The following is a 17,282-nucleotide window of genomic DNA, read 5'->3' as shown; positions in this document are numbered from 1 at the left end:
GCTCCTCTGTGACTAATGCAGCAGGAAACGCGGTGTAATTGAAAGCGGCCGTTTAATTGCACTGACCTCGTCTGTTTCCTCCTCCCTCTGGCGATTGGGTTTGGTGAAATCCAGAGGTCCCTCCCAGTCTTCCTGCTTGTACGTATGAAGGTTCGGGGACGTCATTCCACTGTTTCCGCTGTGATGGAACGAAGAGGAGGAGGACGAAGACGGGTCCGGCGAGCGGACCCCGGGGCTGGTGCCGGACACGCTGCCCTCCCGTTTTATAGGCTTCTTCATGCTCAGGTCCAGCGTGCCGTTCTCATCCACCTCAATGTCCATTTCCTGAGTGGAAAGCAGAGAAGCACAGCTGAATGAGCACACGAGTCAAAACAAATACAAAACAGTTAGACTTTTTTTTTTACCTGTTATTATTAGAAAGGCAAGCAAAAACTGGTAGGTGACCAGATCGCATGGACCTGTCATAGTAAAATATTCTAGAAAGAGATAGTTATAGTCATGGCACATTAATGAGTGATTTAAATGTCTAACCTAAAATTGAAAATCAGAGCTTTTTCCAATCAAAACTGTGAAAAAGAAAGAAATATCTCATGATGTAATAGTGCACTTCTAAATTTTTATGTGTGCAAAAAGGAAAACGCAAAAGTCATTCAGCTATTGTCTGTGTCATGAAATATTAGGTGAAACATGCTGTAGTTCTTGTAGCTGGTCTTCATCTACACACGTTTCTGTTCAACAGCCTGGAGGATTTCACTGCATTTGTAGATTTTCAGTGACGCAGGGAGACATCTGTGCAGCTTTGAGCTCTGTTACCGGAGTCACTTTACAGCCAAAATGGTTCCATTTTAAATTGATCCAGAGAGTATGAAAAAATATTATGTATTTAAGTTGTTCATTATAATTCTTTAGGAGGAATCAGAAGATAATCAGTAATGCCAGGCATGCTTCACAATATCTGTGGTAGAATATCAACCACATAATCTCTATATAACCCACCATAAAATTGACTTTTATGTTTATTCAAGTATAAAAAAATGTTGCTCTACACATCTCAGGTTACTGAAAACGATGTATTTTTAAGTATTTTTATCAGACTGAACACCTGACTAACAAGCTGTTTAGGACAAATAATGTCTTTACCTCATAAACATTTAAAGAATAGTAATAAAAAACTGCTTCAGTATTGCTTTGCAGAATAATTTAATTAATACGAACATTAAAAAAACCTCTGCATGTTGAAGCTAACTAAACACATTTTTCTTTCTCTCAGAGGTTGTATTTGCTTATGAATACACAATCAAATACATTGCTTATGTATTGTTGTATTAGGGTTGTTTAAATCCATAAATTAGTTACGTTGTTCAGCAAAGGGCCTTACTTAGACATTTTGCAGGGCCTAGCTAAAAGAAAATCCTTTTGTACGGAGGAGCATTAGGGCCACTGAAAAAAAGAATTTCGACTTCTCAGAATTCAAACTTTTTTTTTCTTGGATTTCTGAGGAAACAAGTTAAAATTCTGACTTTAAATTTCACAATTCAGAGAAAAATAATAATAAAAACATATTATATAAAAAAATGTTTGTTTGTTTGTTTATTTTTTTTAGAACTTATACTTTTATTATTTTTACAGAGCAATAATACAGCCATACATCAGTGGTACGTAACACAAGTGTTGACAATATGAAGCTTTCCATAAAATAAGCATCTTAGCATGATATCTTACGACCTCAGCATCAGAATTGTTGACTCATCATCATACAACCCTAAAATAAGGATACACTTTGGGCAGATAGATAAACACCATAAGCCAAAACACAAACCTGTTGGACTTATTTACATCAACAGAGGTTCTGCTGGCCCCCAGCGCAGGCTAAAAGTGGTTTTATGAAGTCTTAATGAGTAGTTTATCTAAATTTTTGCTAAATCCTCTTCCTATCCTTTTGGGACGTATTAGCTAAACATGCTACTTGTGTCAGCTAACCATTTTAAAATACAGCTAAATAAATAAAATAAAAAAATGGTTAGCAAAATGATATATTCATCAATCTTAGCTTTTGTGTCTGTACATCTTCTCTAAATGTTGTCTTTCAACCTGCAACCTGCTACTAAAGAAGCACTTATTTAGCCCTAAAGCAGTGTTATGCACTTTGTCGTATCGATTGCTCAGCTTAAGAATGCCAACTCGGCTATCCGAGGTATTCCGGTGCCAGTAGCGCTGACATAGTGCTTGAAAACCCCACACTTCATTTTAGCGCTGGCAGGTGAACAGAAGCACAGGGGTGAACCGGGTCGTGTTTTCATGTAAAATGCTGCTCATATAGCCTGGTCAAGATCTAAAAATATCAAAGGCTTGTGAGAGGAAGGAAGCTAGCTGGAGCAGTTCCCAGAGACGTCCCGGGTTGATGAGCACAGTGTTCCGGTGCTTTAGTATTGGATTTCAACTGACTCCAACTCTGATTCCAGATCAGTTCCCAGCTGATTTGCTAAGCCTGCTCTTGGAAAACAGCCTTGCTGAATAACACCTTGGTTTGCTTTGCTGCCAGAAACACAGATTTTCTTTTTTATCACCCTGAAACCACGCTAAGAAACCACAAAAATGATGAAGCAGTCACTTTCTCTCCTCAGCGAAACAGAAAGGCCATCCAAAATCACAATATGGGAGAAAGCGATATTGTAACAATAATGTTTCCTGTTGCAAAGAGAGGGAAACAGAGTAACAGAAAAAAAAATAAATAAATAAATAAAGACGCACAGGCACACGGAAAACGTACACCTCGGTTTGGGAGAAAAGTGATGGAGATAAAGCAGAGTAGCAAAAAAAAAAAAAAAAAAAAGGATGCTAAGAGAAAATTAAAGAAAGAGTGATGGGGGTGGAGAAGCAGAGTGATCCGTCCAACAGATAATGAAAAAAGGCTACCTGGTGGAAAAGTAATCCAGGGAACTGGCAGTCAGCCAAATCCAATAACAACATGAAAAGTGTGTGGGATGGAGGGATGAAACGATGAAAGAGGATAAGAGAGGTGATGCAACTGAATCTCAACACCGTCCTGTTGCTGTAAGCCAATGCTTCCTGATGATATATTCATGTGGAGATGATGGGGAAAGAAAAAGCATGATGGAGAGGGAAGGGCACACCCACTGTTATCCCTTCCAATCTCACCAGCTGCGGCCTGAAATGTTTTATCTGAACTGCAGTCAGCTAATGATCCTTCTGCAAATGCACTAGAAAGAGGACCAGGGCAGCACTTGAAATGTTTAAACAAGCTTAGAGTGCTGATGAGGGCACATGTTTATCACTCATCACTTTATCATTTTCATTTTCTGCTCTGCTTAATGACTCTCCAAGATGAAGAATGTGACACGGATCTGGGATTGTTGCAGAGACCGTACCTTGGTTTGCGGTTTGATGCTCAGGTTCTCGGGTTTCTCCCAGCAGCGAGTGGACAGGTTGAGGATGGCGGTGGCGGCCATGTGAGCAGCTTCGGCGTCGTGGGAGTAGTCGTAGGGGAGGGTGGCGCTATTCCCGTAAGCGTGGAGGCTCAGGGTGGGAGAGGACGACTTGGGGAACGAGGGCTTGGCTGCAGGAGAAGAGACAGGAATGTTTACCAAGAAGAAAATTCAGAATCCCAAACAAATCCTATGGCAGACATTTTACTCATGAGAGCAGTTTCAGAACAAGACAATTATGAAAACAGGACTTTATGTCTTTTGTTCTTAAAAACTTTTAAATACTTTTGCTTACATTTAGATTTTGAAAGCAGGATTTCATATCTTCTCAAAACTTGTAATGATTGTACTCATTTTATTGGCAGAGAGGTTGCCAGGCGACTGTGCCAAAAGGCAGTTCCATGTTCTGCAAGTGAGCAGAGAGTTCGAGAGAGGAGAGGTTTTGCGTACAAGAATTACAAGTTTTGAGAAGGAAGACATGAAGTCCTGCTTTCAAAATGAAAAGGTAAGCAAAATAATTAAAAGTTTTTTTAGAACAAAAGACATGAAGTCCTGCTTTCAAAATGAAAATGTGTGCTCTTGGATTATGGCAGAAAAATTCCTCCATATAAAATACCTTCATAAACTTTTCCAAAATCTACTGTTGTAACAATAATCTGTCCCTCCAGGAAATTGTGATGTTGCAATCACAACTATAATGCAAATTCACTCATCATTTGAACATTTAGCTCATCAGTCATCGCAACTTCTCCACAAATCTGACCAACCACCTATCTCTGCTTTTACTTCTTTCCTGACTAATCACTGCAACTCGGCTGAATTTTGACCAATCCTCTGATCTCCCATCTAGTTCAGCTTCCTGTTTCACAACGGCTCTTTTAACATTAAATCATGTGTGACACTAATGATAGCATTTGCTTTTCCTTCTTTCAGCAAAAGCCATTTTGAGATGTTCTGTAGGATTTTCATGTTAACTTGAATGACCGATATGGAATTCTTCTTTTGCACTTTGACAATTCCTCGGGACATGATTTGGTTTATATTGAAGGTGACATATTAAGAAGGTGCTTGAGAAAGTCCTTTGTACTTCAAATATTAACTGTGTTAAAATTCTGTCTTTTTATGAAAGGTTATGTGCAGCAATTTTAACTTTTTGTAAGACCATGTCATGGCATTATTCTGATCTCAAACTGTTTTGAAAAAGGTTGCTGCAAAATCAGTCATTTTAGGCCACGATAATCCCAAAAAACACTGTAACATCCTGGAGAGACTGAATAAAGCTTCAACAAAACAAAACAGTCTCAGGATTTGTGTGAAATAATTGATTCTAAGAATAATTTCAGACCACGATCAGTAACTGCTATAGCTACGGCTCGTGCCAGATGACCGTTGGAGATTGTAGCGACCCCTCAGACAGTAATCCAAACCCGAGAAAAGAATCCAGCCTTACTTTTGAAGGCTTTGGGTGAAGTTTCGCTGGTGGTCATCTTTGGAGCAAGCGTGCGCTTTCCGAACACTTGGGCATCGAAGCTTGCGTAATCGAAGGAGACCTTGGAGTACTTCTCCAGCTCCTTGGCCAGGTTGGCGCGCGGCGTCGAGGGAGCCATGTTGGGCCTGTAGTTGCCATACTGGGGCACCTCCAGCTGCTTCACAAAGCACATGGGCCTGCAGAGGGAAGGGGAAGAAGGAGGAGGACATCAGAGAGACAGATTAAACATGATTTACACTGGAATGAAGACAAAAAACATAAAAAAACAAAACAAAAAAAAAACAGAATTGATGAGAAAAGGAGACAGAGAAACAAAGCGATTGTATAAAAGAGAACAAGAATGGGTGAATGAAAGTAGAATGAAATAGAACGAGCAAAGATAGGAGCACCGGTGTACTTAGCAGGAGTGCAGCAGGATTAAAAGCTCTCTTATCAGCAGAGGGCACATTTGCATGTTGTACAGCATGGAATTTATGAGCCTTAAGCCCTCTCGTTTTCCTGGAGAGCTCGGGCTTTTGTCAAACCTGTTGGCGTAAATCCATTGATAGACCAGGGAGTGAGGGAGAAGGGGAAAAGAAGAAGAAGAAGAAGAAAAAAAGAGAGCGCTCCTCTTTTCTTCTCCTCTTGTTATTTTGCTCTGCAACTGCAATATGGCCACCGAATTCCCAATCTTTGGTCTCCAAACATATGCTTGTTAATAAGCTCCATGACCTGGCCTGCAGTGTGAAGGAGGACCCGCATAACAGGGAAGAAAAAAACTTTCTACCAGCGATCACAGAGGATTTCCTTTTGTCTTTGTAACAAATCAACATGAATGCCATTAGAATGAGGACGACACCAGGAATCCAGCGTACACATAACAGACAAGCGGGCTCATTTCCATAACAATCTGCAGAAGGAAAACAAAGGGAGCCTTATTATGTTTTAATCCAACGCTTTGTCCGTCTAGTGAGGTTTCCTCTAGGAAAGCAATTATTTTTTTCCCATCCTCCTGCAATGCCCCTATAACTTTCATAATTAGCATATCAGCTGCATTATTAATTAAAATACCAGTGTGGGAGAGCATGGACTTAGCATAATGCCGGTGTCTGGTTGGTTTTAATTATCATTCTTTCTGCTGTGATCGTGGTGCCTAGCTGGCCTGGAGAGATGACTGAAGATATAGAGATCTTAAAGTGAGAGAAGAGATTAGTCTGTGGGACTTTGTCAAAACTGAGCCGTTCACACGCAGGTCATCTCTGCATGTCGTAACTAAGGTCGTCAGAGGAGCAGCGACTCATGAGAGAAGCCACAACCAGTCTGCCTTTAGTTCTTTATACCGACAGCTACTTGCCAAAGGAAATTTAGAAAACTTTAAATGTAGATCCTTGTTACGTAGCATACTGTAATGGCTTTCTAACCAAACAGCCGGAGACAAATTTAAAGAGGAGCTGCAAAAGCAAACGATATGGATTAGCAGTGCTTGCTAGCGACTGATTGAGTCATACAGGACATGTCACTGTGAGGAATATTATCTCTGCCTCTTGAAAAGCTAGCTGTTAGCATGTCATTACAGAAACAGTCTTCAGTCAGAGGCCTCTTCAGATTTGTTGCAACACTGACTGCTACTGGAGATCCTTCCTGCCCACTGCATCACCGTCCACATTGACTCTTTTAAGATGATACGAGTTACAAAGATAAAATTTCACTTTTGGGTGAATGACGTATTTTTAATGAATTGAATTTAAGACATCGATGTTTTATGAAGCTGTGAAAGCATCAAGCGTGACTCAGTAGCCTCGATAACAAGGTTGTAGCTAAATAGTAAAAAAAAACTACCAAAACACTTTCCTAAATGGTTTTAGTCTTTTCATGAAACATCAAGTTAAATTCACTTAAATAAATTTGCACTTTACCTACACCTGTTAATACATCTGTTCATATGAAACTAAATCTGATTAGAATAGGAATACAGGGTGGCAAAAGGATAAAGCAATAAAAAAAGAGGGGTTGCATTTTAATAGGAGTTTAACAAAACACCTAGATCACAGTTTAGTCAGTAGCTCAGTTTTGGGCTCGTGGTTTGGTTTGTATTTAGTACAAGAGAAAGGAAAAGACAAAATGTAGGTTACTTTTCAATTATTAATGCAGAAAATAGCCCAGACAAAAACAGAGGAAGCCAAAAGAAAACAACCCCTCCAAATGGAGAGATGATGCAAAGGTCTGTAGCCATCTGCTGGAGAAATATTTGAATATCAAAATCGAGTTGAGTCGTGTTACACAATAGCATGAAATGTGAAAAAATAAAAAAAAGTGGTGTTTGTTTTAATTGTTTTGATTTGGCTGTTTCTTATTGCAAATAGAAATAGTTATGTAGAACTGATGCGAAGTAAAATTACTGATCCCTCATAATGTGTGAAAACATGCGCTCACTCTTATTGTGTAAAAGAAGGTCACCTTCATTCTCCATGTGATTGCACGACTGATATTTGTACCATTGCATTTCAGTATGAATACTTGGCACAGGAAGGTACAGCTCACTTTTTCCAATGGAAATCGAATATTTCAAGATCCATGAATTGCACTGTCGATGCTTAACCTGCCAGTTTGGACCTTACAGTCTACACCCACCTCAGCACCCTGTCGTTGGGGCTTCCTTTGAGGAGCTCGCTGCCCGGCTGAGCGAGGTGTTGCTTATCGTGGGTCTTAGAAAGCTTCTCCGCAGCAGCGATCGGGCATCCGGAGAGGCTGGGAGGACGGAGGAGCAGAAAAGCCGGTGAATTTAAAAAAACCACGCCGAGCCGCTGACAACGCAAATCGACATCACACTGATGCGGGCCGACACATTTGCTGTCCAGCATGCATGCGCTTGCAAATCCTCAAAGGGAAATGCGTATGCTGTGCAAAAGCCCGTCCAGCAGAAACGCTCATAAACGACACAGATTAGCAACGGCTCAGACGGGATACCTGCGGTGTGTGTTGCGGTTGCTGTTTACGTGGCCCTGACCAGTGCAGCCAGGAGTCGGACACTTCAGCACATTTTCATGCATGGCCAGAACTGAGCAGAAGAATCACAGATTCAGAAAAAAACAAACAAACAAAAAAACACAGTCTAAACAACTTCATGCCCTCAAACTATCATCAGGCAGGTCTTTCAAACCAGATTGGTTCATTCCACAGATCTGCTTTTTTACACTATCCAAGAATTTTGAATGCTGCAAGTGTGAACTAATAATAATAATAATAATAATAATAATAATAATAATAATAATAATAATAATAATAATAATAATAATAATAATAATAATAATAATAATAATGAAACAGTGAAATCAAAATCAAAAATGTAGCAGCCAGACAATCTTTTGAAACCACAAGAAAAGCTGCCATAATGACTCTGCCATTGTGACATTTCCTCTCCTCAGAAATGTGTTTGTATTCAGAGCGAAGACCAACCCAAACTCACTCTCTGGGGGGATCCTGTCCTTGTGCGGACAGCCTGACAGGCTGCGGTGGTGGGGGTAGAGGCCGGTCACATGGCCCGTCCCGTCACACCCCGGCGTGGGACACTTGTTCTCTCTCTTCTCCGGTCTCTCTGGAAACAGACAGACAGAAAGAAAGAAAGAGAAATGAGAAGGGTAAGAATGAGATGGGAGAGAGGGATGAGAAAGGAGGACAGGACCGAGTGGTTAATGCCATCAGACCGTCTGCTTGGCTGAGCGTGAAATCTAGACATATTTCAGAGAACTGCACCACAGCAACACCATCTGTATCCCTTTACGTCTTAAGCATCTGCGTAAACGCACAAGGTGTTTTCTGGATTAATGCAATTCTGCATAGATTATTGAAGACTCATTCTGAAAGATGCCCTGTTGCTATAAGGATGTGACACTTTCAGCAGTCTTATTTGGTAAAACAAGGCATCCTTTATAAACTATCCATAATTAAAGAGGTGTGCTTTTACTTAAAATCTAGATCTGATGTAGGATGCAAAAATTCATTGCAACTTCTATCTAGCTTCACTTTGTGGAACCATCCTGTCCGGCATGAAGCATAAAAACCGTGGTTTGCTTTTACTTTCTTTTTCTTTAAATGGTATCATGTCGCTGGCAATGAGGTGCAGAGGACTCCCCCATACTCCCACTACAAGATGCTACTTGACACGCTATTAGCTGGCATTTGTGAAGCAGTCAATCCAGTAGAGCCATTCATTTTCTTTGGCACTGATTAGCTGCACCCCTAGTCCAGATTTAAGGAAGACTGTAGATGTTAGTTTCTATGTTAGTGCCAAGATGGTTTCCACTATGTGTATTAATGCATATTAAGTTATGTTTGGTGTCTGAAATTATAAAAAGGAATTTGTAAACATTTTAAAGGTAAGGACTTATTTAAGAACTTGTGTTCTTTAGGTGTAGAGAAGTTCTACCAAACTTTCCAATATTTCTAATAAGACTGCATAAAATCTGTAACAGCTATGAAACAAATTTATGGGAACAATAATAATTGAAAAAATAAATGTCTTGACTTTACATTCAACCATTTTTATATGCTGAAATACAGAAAGTGATAATTGGAATATCTAGCAATGTATGAAAAAAAATCATGTATTGTGTGTATGTTTATTATTTGTAAGTTATACATATATGCCATTTAACTTTTCAACCATCTACTTCCCACTGAGCATGTTTTGGTTAAAATTACAATCTATAAAATGTTCACATGTATCTCATATTGGGGTAAGTTAATTTGAAAGGTAAATGTCAGCATGCAGTGGAAACTGGCACATGTAATTAAATATTGACAGGATGAGGGGGTGAACATGCTAGCTGTGGTTTAGGAAGCCAGTAGTTCATTACACAGAAGTTACACATTGAGCTACTTTTGTTTAAAGCTACGGCCAGTCGTGTGTGTCAGCTTAAACACTGAGTTATATACAAGTCCTTCTTGCATCAGCAGTTTGGAGTAATATTATAATCCATGCTTAACTTTTCCTGTTTATGCAGACGTTGCTGTGTTATCTTGTTGCATGGTTTGATCAAATGTATTAACCTGCATTGAACTCTTTTCCCTAAAATCATTAACAAATATGTGAATATGTCTTCATTTTAGCTTTCTGTTGAAGAAAGGGCTTTTGGTAGATGTACATGTTATTGTAGCTACTATATTCAATCCAAAAAGAGGTCAAAAATGAATAATTCAAAGAAATGAAGATTGGTTTGCACTTTCTCTCTTTTTTTAATGACTTACCAATTTTGCTCATGTTTTTCCAATTTTGCATTTCTTTACATGGGAAATGAAAATGAAGGGATGAGATCTAAATTGCAATCACAAAATGAGAGTTTGATACATAATAAACATACATCATTACTTGCCCCAAAAGTAAGAACTAGACTGACTTAGGCTAAGAATTAGGTTCCTCGCCTGTCTATTTATTGAACAATTTAGCAGCAAAAAGGGAATTTTGAGTTGAAGATGTTGCCAATTTTGTCGATACATGGTTTTTGATTAAACTGCAATTAATTGTGATTCATTAATAGAGGCCTTGCAGTTAAATCGATTAAGCATTTTAATCGAGTTCCACTAGTCTTAACTATTTATCTGTTCTAAATTGGACTTTTATTGTTTCGTTCTAATTTTTCTTTTTATTTTAAAGCATTATTATAATTTGTTTTATGTATATTTTTACTTGAATCTTATTTGTCTTTAACTGTTTCCCCTTTTTCTTTTTCTTTTAAAGTATTATGAAATACTGTGTGTTTCACAAATATATTTTTTAAAGATTTTAAAATGTATTAAAGTGGTACTTTTTGACTGAAAGGTAGACAATTAGTTTCACATTATTATTTACATGCTAATTTATGTCAGAATCAAAAAAAAAAAAAAAAAAAGTAGAAGTAATGCTTTAATTGAAATTGTGGCTGTTTGACCTCTTGTTTTATGTTTCCTATTGTTTGTTTAATTAACAAATACTTAAGTAAAATCAATAAAAACCAAGCGTTGTCCTCTCAAATGATTTTGGAGGTAGGCCAGGAAATATCTGTGCCACTGGAGAGGAAAGTGGAGCAAGAGGACGGTGCGATGCTCTGTTGGCCTTCAAATTGAATGTTAACGAGACATGCATCTCCTAATTAGCGACGAGGAGAACATGAACGCCACCACAGGAGGGAGCTGGGGCCAAGGAGAGGGCAGCACTACCAGGCATGTAATCACACTGCTGCTTCACCGTGAGCATGACAAGTGGGCAGCGTGCCAGCAGTGAAATACGAGGCCCGAGCACACGTAAACAAACACTCCACGCACGCTAGCAGCGGAGCAACCCACACTCCTCCTTCTCCTCTCTTGACATGTCGTCTCCTCGGCCTTTCTTCGAGCACTTCCTCTCCACACTTCGGTGCTGTCTGCTCAGCTGGAGCCTCTTCATCCACGTTACAATGAAGACGGGAGGACCAGCACAGAGCTCTGTGACTCTCCGCTGTTTATTTGGTGCACTGTTTCTCTGGACGCGCTGCTTCCATTGTTGGGGTTTGGACATGAACATTCACGCTGATTTACTTCAGAGTTTTCTCGTACTCTCATGCAACTGTTTGCTTTCGCCATAAATATTACAATGTGAATGGTATATGTAACTATCTTCCGCTTAATCGGGTGTCACCAGATCAGCAATCTAAGACTCAGACTACCTCCTCTGGGGGAATCCTAAAATATTAGGAGTTGAGGAGCCATTTGAACTGGCTCCTCTCACTGTGGAGAAGCAGCGGCTCTACTCTGAGTCCCTCCCAGATGAACAAGCTTCTCATCCTATCTCCAACAAAGATGCCAGACACCCTACGGAGTAAACACTTTTAGTTGCTGTTTGGTCTTTTGGTCACTACCCAGAGTTTGTGACCATAGATGAAGGTAAGGACCATAGATCAGCCAACTGAGCTGTCTCTTCACCACAGCAAACTGCTGCAGTACTCCCATCATAGCAGATGCTGCACTAATCTGCCTATTGTTTGTAATTTCATTCCTCATTTTTGAACAAGACCCTGAGATACTGGAACTCCTCCACTTGGGCCAGGACCTCTTCCCACCCAGAGAAGCTCTACTCTTTGTCTGGTTCAAGATTGCAGTCTTGAATTTGGGGATGGTAAATGTCATCCCGGCCACAGAGAGTGTGGCTGAGCTTATAAATTCAGTCTCTACACGTTATGAACAGAGTCAGTGGCAAAGGACAATCCTGGAGGAGTCCAATTCTCACCTCTCACCTCAATGAGGCCTCAAACTCTGACACCAGTTGTGCAGTCCATATGAAGGTGTGTGGTAGCATGTTCAATAAAATTTTATCAATGTTCGGATGAGAACAATGACTCTCCTAAAAGTGACACAGGAGCTGAGCTGTCACAAAGTTTGATGTCAATACATCACTAGTCGACTGGAATCCTGATTATCTGCATGTCTAAGGAAAACACGGTAAAAACACATTTCTGTTGTGCAGGTAAAATATTTTAGAGACTTTCTAACCTTTGCTGAAGTAGGTCTTCCGGATGATGTCTAGGTGCTTGGGTCTGTCCTCAATGGTGAAGTATCTCTGGTGGTGGAGGTCTGGAGCTCGGAGCAGCTCCCTAGGCCCGGCGGGCTTCACTTGCTCGGCCTTGAGAGCGATGGCCTGCTCCAGGAGACCCAGGTTCCCTCTGGTCATGTCGAACATCTCCGACTCATCGGTCACCGTGGAACGCTGAGACAGGCTGTCTTCATCATCTCGCTCATCGTCTCCGTCAAGGTCATCAAAGCCTTTGTCCTCCGACTTATCGGATCGCACTTCGATGACATCCGGGGAGGCCGAGCAAGAGGCCTTGTGGAGTTTGTAGTTCTCCAATCTTGGGATGGAGTAGTAGTCGTCGAGCGGGCTGGCCCTGTGGGAGCTGAAGCTTAAAGGAGGGCTGCTTTTGAAGTTTTGAAGCGAGTCGTACCTGTCGCTGCTGTAGTCCTCCTGAATGATGTGGTTTTCTGTCTTGATGTGAGTTCCCTGAGCTGCTGCTGTGCTGGTGATAGTTCGGACGGCGGTTGGCACATCAGACATGGAGAGGAAAGGCCTCCTTTGCTCCTCTTCATCTTTCTCATCGTCCTCCTCATCTTCTGTCGGGGTCTCCTGCGTCTGATGCACCGACACCACCATCTCCTCCTCCTCTTCGCCTTTGATCTGTTTGCCGTGGCTCACATGGTTGCTCATGCTAACACGCTCCCCTTGTTCTTCCTCCACCTTCCTCGCCTCATTCTGCAGAACAGATGACTCCTCCGGAGATCTTTGTGCCTCCTCCTCCTCCTCGTGTGCGGCCCCCTCCTGCTGATGCTTTGCTTCTTCATCCTGTTCAGCTGCCGCTCTGACATCTTCAATCTGCTGCACAACCACGCCAGCAGTGTGGCCGTTGGAGACCCGGCACAGGTGGAGCAGGGAGTCGGCCACCTCTTCGGGGCTCTGGGAGGGAGGCCGGCGCACCTCGGCGTCGGGCGACGTGGGTCGGTGCTCCAGCTCAACAATCACACACTCTTGCTCTGTGGAAGGCAGAGAAGAAGAGGTTCCAGCAGTCTGAGTCATGCAGTGAGCTCAAGCTGTTGTCAGCAACATCTCTGTCATCGCTTGCATCACCCTCGCTGCCTGTGAAGTGACAGTGCAGTGAAAACGACCCGCTGCGACAAATCTGCAGCTTGTAGATAGAGAAAGAGAATTGATCCAGTTCTAATCAAGAGGTATTGCAGCACATTTCGTCTTTACTTTGTGTCCTCATTCCCTTGAAGATGAAGAAACACATCACTAACTCACCCTGCATAGTTTCATATAGTTGCTTAAAACCCTCTGAACTTTCTACTAACTTTTTAAAGTGGTTTTAGCGATCAACACGGTGGGATTTCTGCTGGCCTTTTGGGGGGATCTTGGTTTCTTTCACATATTTTTCTGTTCAGATTGTTGAGTCACCAAGCATCGACCTACAGTGCCCTGCAAAAGTATTCACATCCTTGAATTTTTTCACATTTTGCCCTGCACTTAGCCTAAACCATTTTTTCATCTACTCAGCTCAGCTTCACTTATCCTCTCAAACAAAAGCATTTCAGGACAATGATGCCGTCACCACCGTGTTTCATGGTGTTTTCAGGATGATGCGCAGTGCTACTTTTCAACCATGATTAGCATTTAGCATGTAGGTCAAAATAATTAATTCGGTCTCATTTGAACAGTGCAATTTTCTCCAGGTCTGCTTTTTATGGGTGCACTTATAAGTCAGCCACAAAGTCAGAGTCAAGTTAAAGAAAAAACATTTTTTAATCAAATCTACAAAATCTACATCACCTCTAACTCTGCATTTCTGTAATCTGTCAAGGGCTTGAAAATTGATTGAATGTGACGTTTACTCCATTAGAAGTATAAATAGGCATTCAAGTGTTTTATTTTCAGAACACTTTTTCTGCCAAACTGTGTTATCTTTTAGCACTGTTGCCTTGCAGCAAGAAGGTTCTGGGTTCGATTCCCGGCCCGGGATCTTTCTGCATGGAGTTTGCATGTTCTCCCTGTGCATGGTGGGTTCTCTCCGGGTTCTCCAGCTTCCTCCCACAGTCCAAAAACATGACTGTCAGGTGAGTGTGTGTGTGAATGGTTGTGTGTCCTGTCCGTCTTCGTGTTGCCCTGCGACAGACTGGTGACCTGTCCAGGTCGCCAGTCTGTCGACCTGGACAGGTCTATCCCGAAACGAGATAGACACGTTTCGGGTGTCTATCTCACCCGAAACGTTCGCTGGAGATAGACAGCAGCAACCCTCCTGACTCCACTCGGCACAAGGGTGTAAGAAAATGGATGGATGGATGTCATCTAGTATATATTACCCTGTTGTTATTTATTTGTGCAAGTTTTATGTATTTATTGTTATTGACTTTGAAGTATTGTTTATCTTTGTTGCCTTGTCTCCTTTCTCTCATGTGAGACAGAAGAATTATCGTAAATGATAAATATAGGTCATACTTTCTGTTTTTCCATAAAACCTTTTAAGTAATTATCATTAGGAGTAAATGTTAGAACGGTATTAAACTAAGAATGATACTTAGCTCTAACGTCCATAGGAATGTTTTCATCTTTTAAATTGTCAACAAAGGGAAATATAAACCCATAGAAAACAGCCTGATGGCTTACCAGGATTGTCATAGCAACCTCATAAAACGGAAACATTTTGCACAGGTTGTTGCTTTCCAAAAATTCCTCAGCTTAAGCTCTGTGTGAGAAACCAAATGCTGCATGAACTCCTCCTCATAAACTACTGCGACGTTACCGGATGCTTCATTCACAAGTTCCATGCTGTCTGTGTGGAAAATGTTGTTTCAAAGCAAAAATGGCTGAATAATGTCTGAGTTATTTAAGGAGAGGAAGCTGATGGAAGAAACTTATGAAGTCAGAAGTTTTGTCTAAAGTTAAAATTAAAAAAGATGAAAAACCTTCAGGTTATTAAGTCTTACCTTCATCGCCTGCTGATGTTTCCTCCTCCTCCTCCTGCTGCTGCGTCTCCTTCTCCTCTTCCTCTTCCTCCTGCCCCTTCATCAGTCCATCAGCATTCTTCTCCAGGGGCTCAGCCGCTACCTCTTCTTCCTCCGCACCTTCATCCTTCTCTTCTTCCTCTCCTGACCCGGTAACCTCCTTTTCCAACTTCCCTCCATCCTTCTCGGCTTCCTCCTCTGCCTCGCTGCTGCCGTCGCTCTCGGCGCTGAAACCCTCATCCAAGGCAAGCTTCAGGGGGTGGGACTTCCTCTTGGAGGCAGGCTTCTCCGTTTCCTGTTCCTGCTCCTGCTCAGCTTCCTCCAGACGGCGCTTCCTGGCGATGGGGCAAGCCAGAAGGCTTGTTTTGGGAGGAGACACAATCGGAACCGTTTTAGGACCAGAATCAAGTTCACCTTTGACCTTTGTGAAAGCTCATGCAGTATCAGGAAGCAGAAGAAGAAAAAAACCCAAAACAAAAAAAAAAAAAAACAAAGGAAAAAGTTTAGAGATGAAGAAGCATGGAGCTGATCTTGCAGTATGACATGTGGCCTGCGGGTGGCGCCCCTCTCGCTCCCCTAGACATCAAAACCAATCTCAGCCAATTGAGTGGAACGTTTAATGAACAACTTGTATGGAGAGGCGGGCTGGCGGGCGAGGCAGCAGAGGGTGAAATCCAATAAACTCCCTCTTATTCGCACCTGGAAGATGCCGAGGGAGACCGAGGGACGATCTATAAACAAAGTGCATCTGAAATTGCCTGCTGAACGAATACACATGTAAACAGATAGCTAATATCTTCCCTTCAATAAAGAGGAGTCACAATCCGGTGAACCGCCACCCTCCCACCCCTTTAGGCATCACAGGGTCTCTGTGGGCGACAGCACATGTGTGGAATCGAAGGAGGAGAAATGAGGCTGAAGTGAAGAAGCCGGACAAAATCACATGGAGCTGCTGTTAGCTTCAAGACTCAGAGCAGGAAAACAACTGCAAATGTCATCTTTTGATTGGTTGTTATTCATGATGTAGTTCAGATTCCTCTGATCTTAAGGGATGCTTTCATTTTAACGCTGCAGTGTGTCATTTATATAAGTTTCTTTTTTTGCATATTTGTTGAAACTGTCACCATGTCGACAGTTTATGAGACAGATAATCTGTGAAAACATTGAGCTCCTCTCCTCCTCCCAGTGTTCCCAGTGCTAACAAGAAACAACCAATCAGTAGGTGGGTCTTAGTGCTGTCAATTACCGTCCGTATGGCGCTTCTCTCTTCCCCTCCCAAACCCTCTCACTGCTGCACTGCAGCTAGCATAGCCTGTTGTGAATGCTCAGGCTGGATAACATGACCACAGATTGATGGCAGATAAACAGATTCCTGTAAAGATAAGTTGTTTCTCTGGCATTAGCACATTTAGCAGCAACTATACAAGGTTTATTGGCAGCGCTACGACCCTCCCCCTGGCTCTGATTGGTTGCCTTTGGTCTGGAACGGTGCATCCAGACCAAAACGACCAATTGCTCCAGCGCTCTTCAGCAATAGCTCAAGGAGAAGATGGAGGAGATCAACTTTCTTCACAGATTATCTGTCTCATAGCATACTGTCACGACATGGTGACGTTCCAGCAAATATGAAAAAAAACATATTCCTTACAATACTTTCATACTGCAGCATTAAAGCTGGAAATGCAACTCTACATATCCAACTAATCAGAGTTGTATTAAACCATAAGTGCTTCATTTTGGATTCTTTTAAAACAGACACCATGTTGCCTCCATTTTAGTTTGTCAATTAAACTACAGCCAAATGTCTCATCAGTTCAAATCTGAAGCTTATTGTCTCTAAAGTGAATTTTTGTTTTTATAAAGGCCTT

The 17,282-nt window shown here is 41.6% G+C and overlaps 1 protein-coding gene across 3 annotated transcripts in view; it reads right to left on the bottom strand.

Annotated features, from left to right (window-relative positions):
- The window catches only part of myt1b (myelin transcription factor 1b), a 138,076-nt gene that overhangs the window by 15,975 nt on the left and 104,819 nt on the right, over window positions 1-17,282 (bottom strand). For all 3 annotated transcript variants that reach the window (XM_044128211.1, XM_044128218.1, XM_044128227.1), the window contains 8 exons: window positions 15,397-15,773; window positions 12,418-13,449; window positions 8,381-8,509; window positions 7,882-7,972; window positions 7,546-7,662; window positions 4,897-5,111; window positions 3,390-3,577; window positions 67-324 (listed from right to left, as the gene is read on the bottom strand). In XM_044128211.1, the coding sequence (XP_043984146.1) occupies window positions 67-324; window positions 3,390-3,577; window positions 4,897-5,111; window positions 7,546-7,662; window positions 7,882-7,972; window positions 8,381-8,509; window positions 12,418-13,449; window positions 15,397-15,773 (2,407 nt within the window). The remainder of the gene's footprint in view (window positions 1-66; window positions 325-3,389; window positions 3,578-4,896; window positions 5,112-7,545; window positions 7,663-7,881; window positions 7,973-8,380; window positions 8,510-12,417; window positions 13,450-15,396; window positions 15,774-17,282) is intronic.

The sequence above is a fragment of the Gambusia affinis genome, linkage group LG01 (assembly GCF_019740435.1).
Source record: "Gambusia affinis linkage group LG01, SWU_Gaff_1.0, whole genome shotgun sequence".
NCBI lineage: Eukaryota > Metazoa > Chordata > Actinopteri > Cyprinodontiformes > Poeciliidae > Gambusia > Gambusia affinis.
This window is presented reverse-complemented; position numbering and strand designations above follow the sequence as displayed.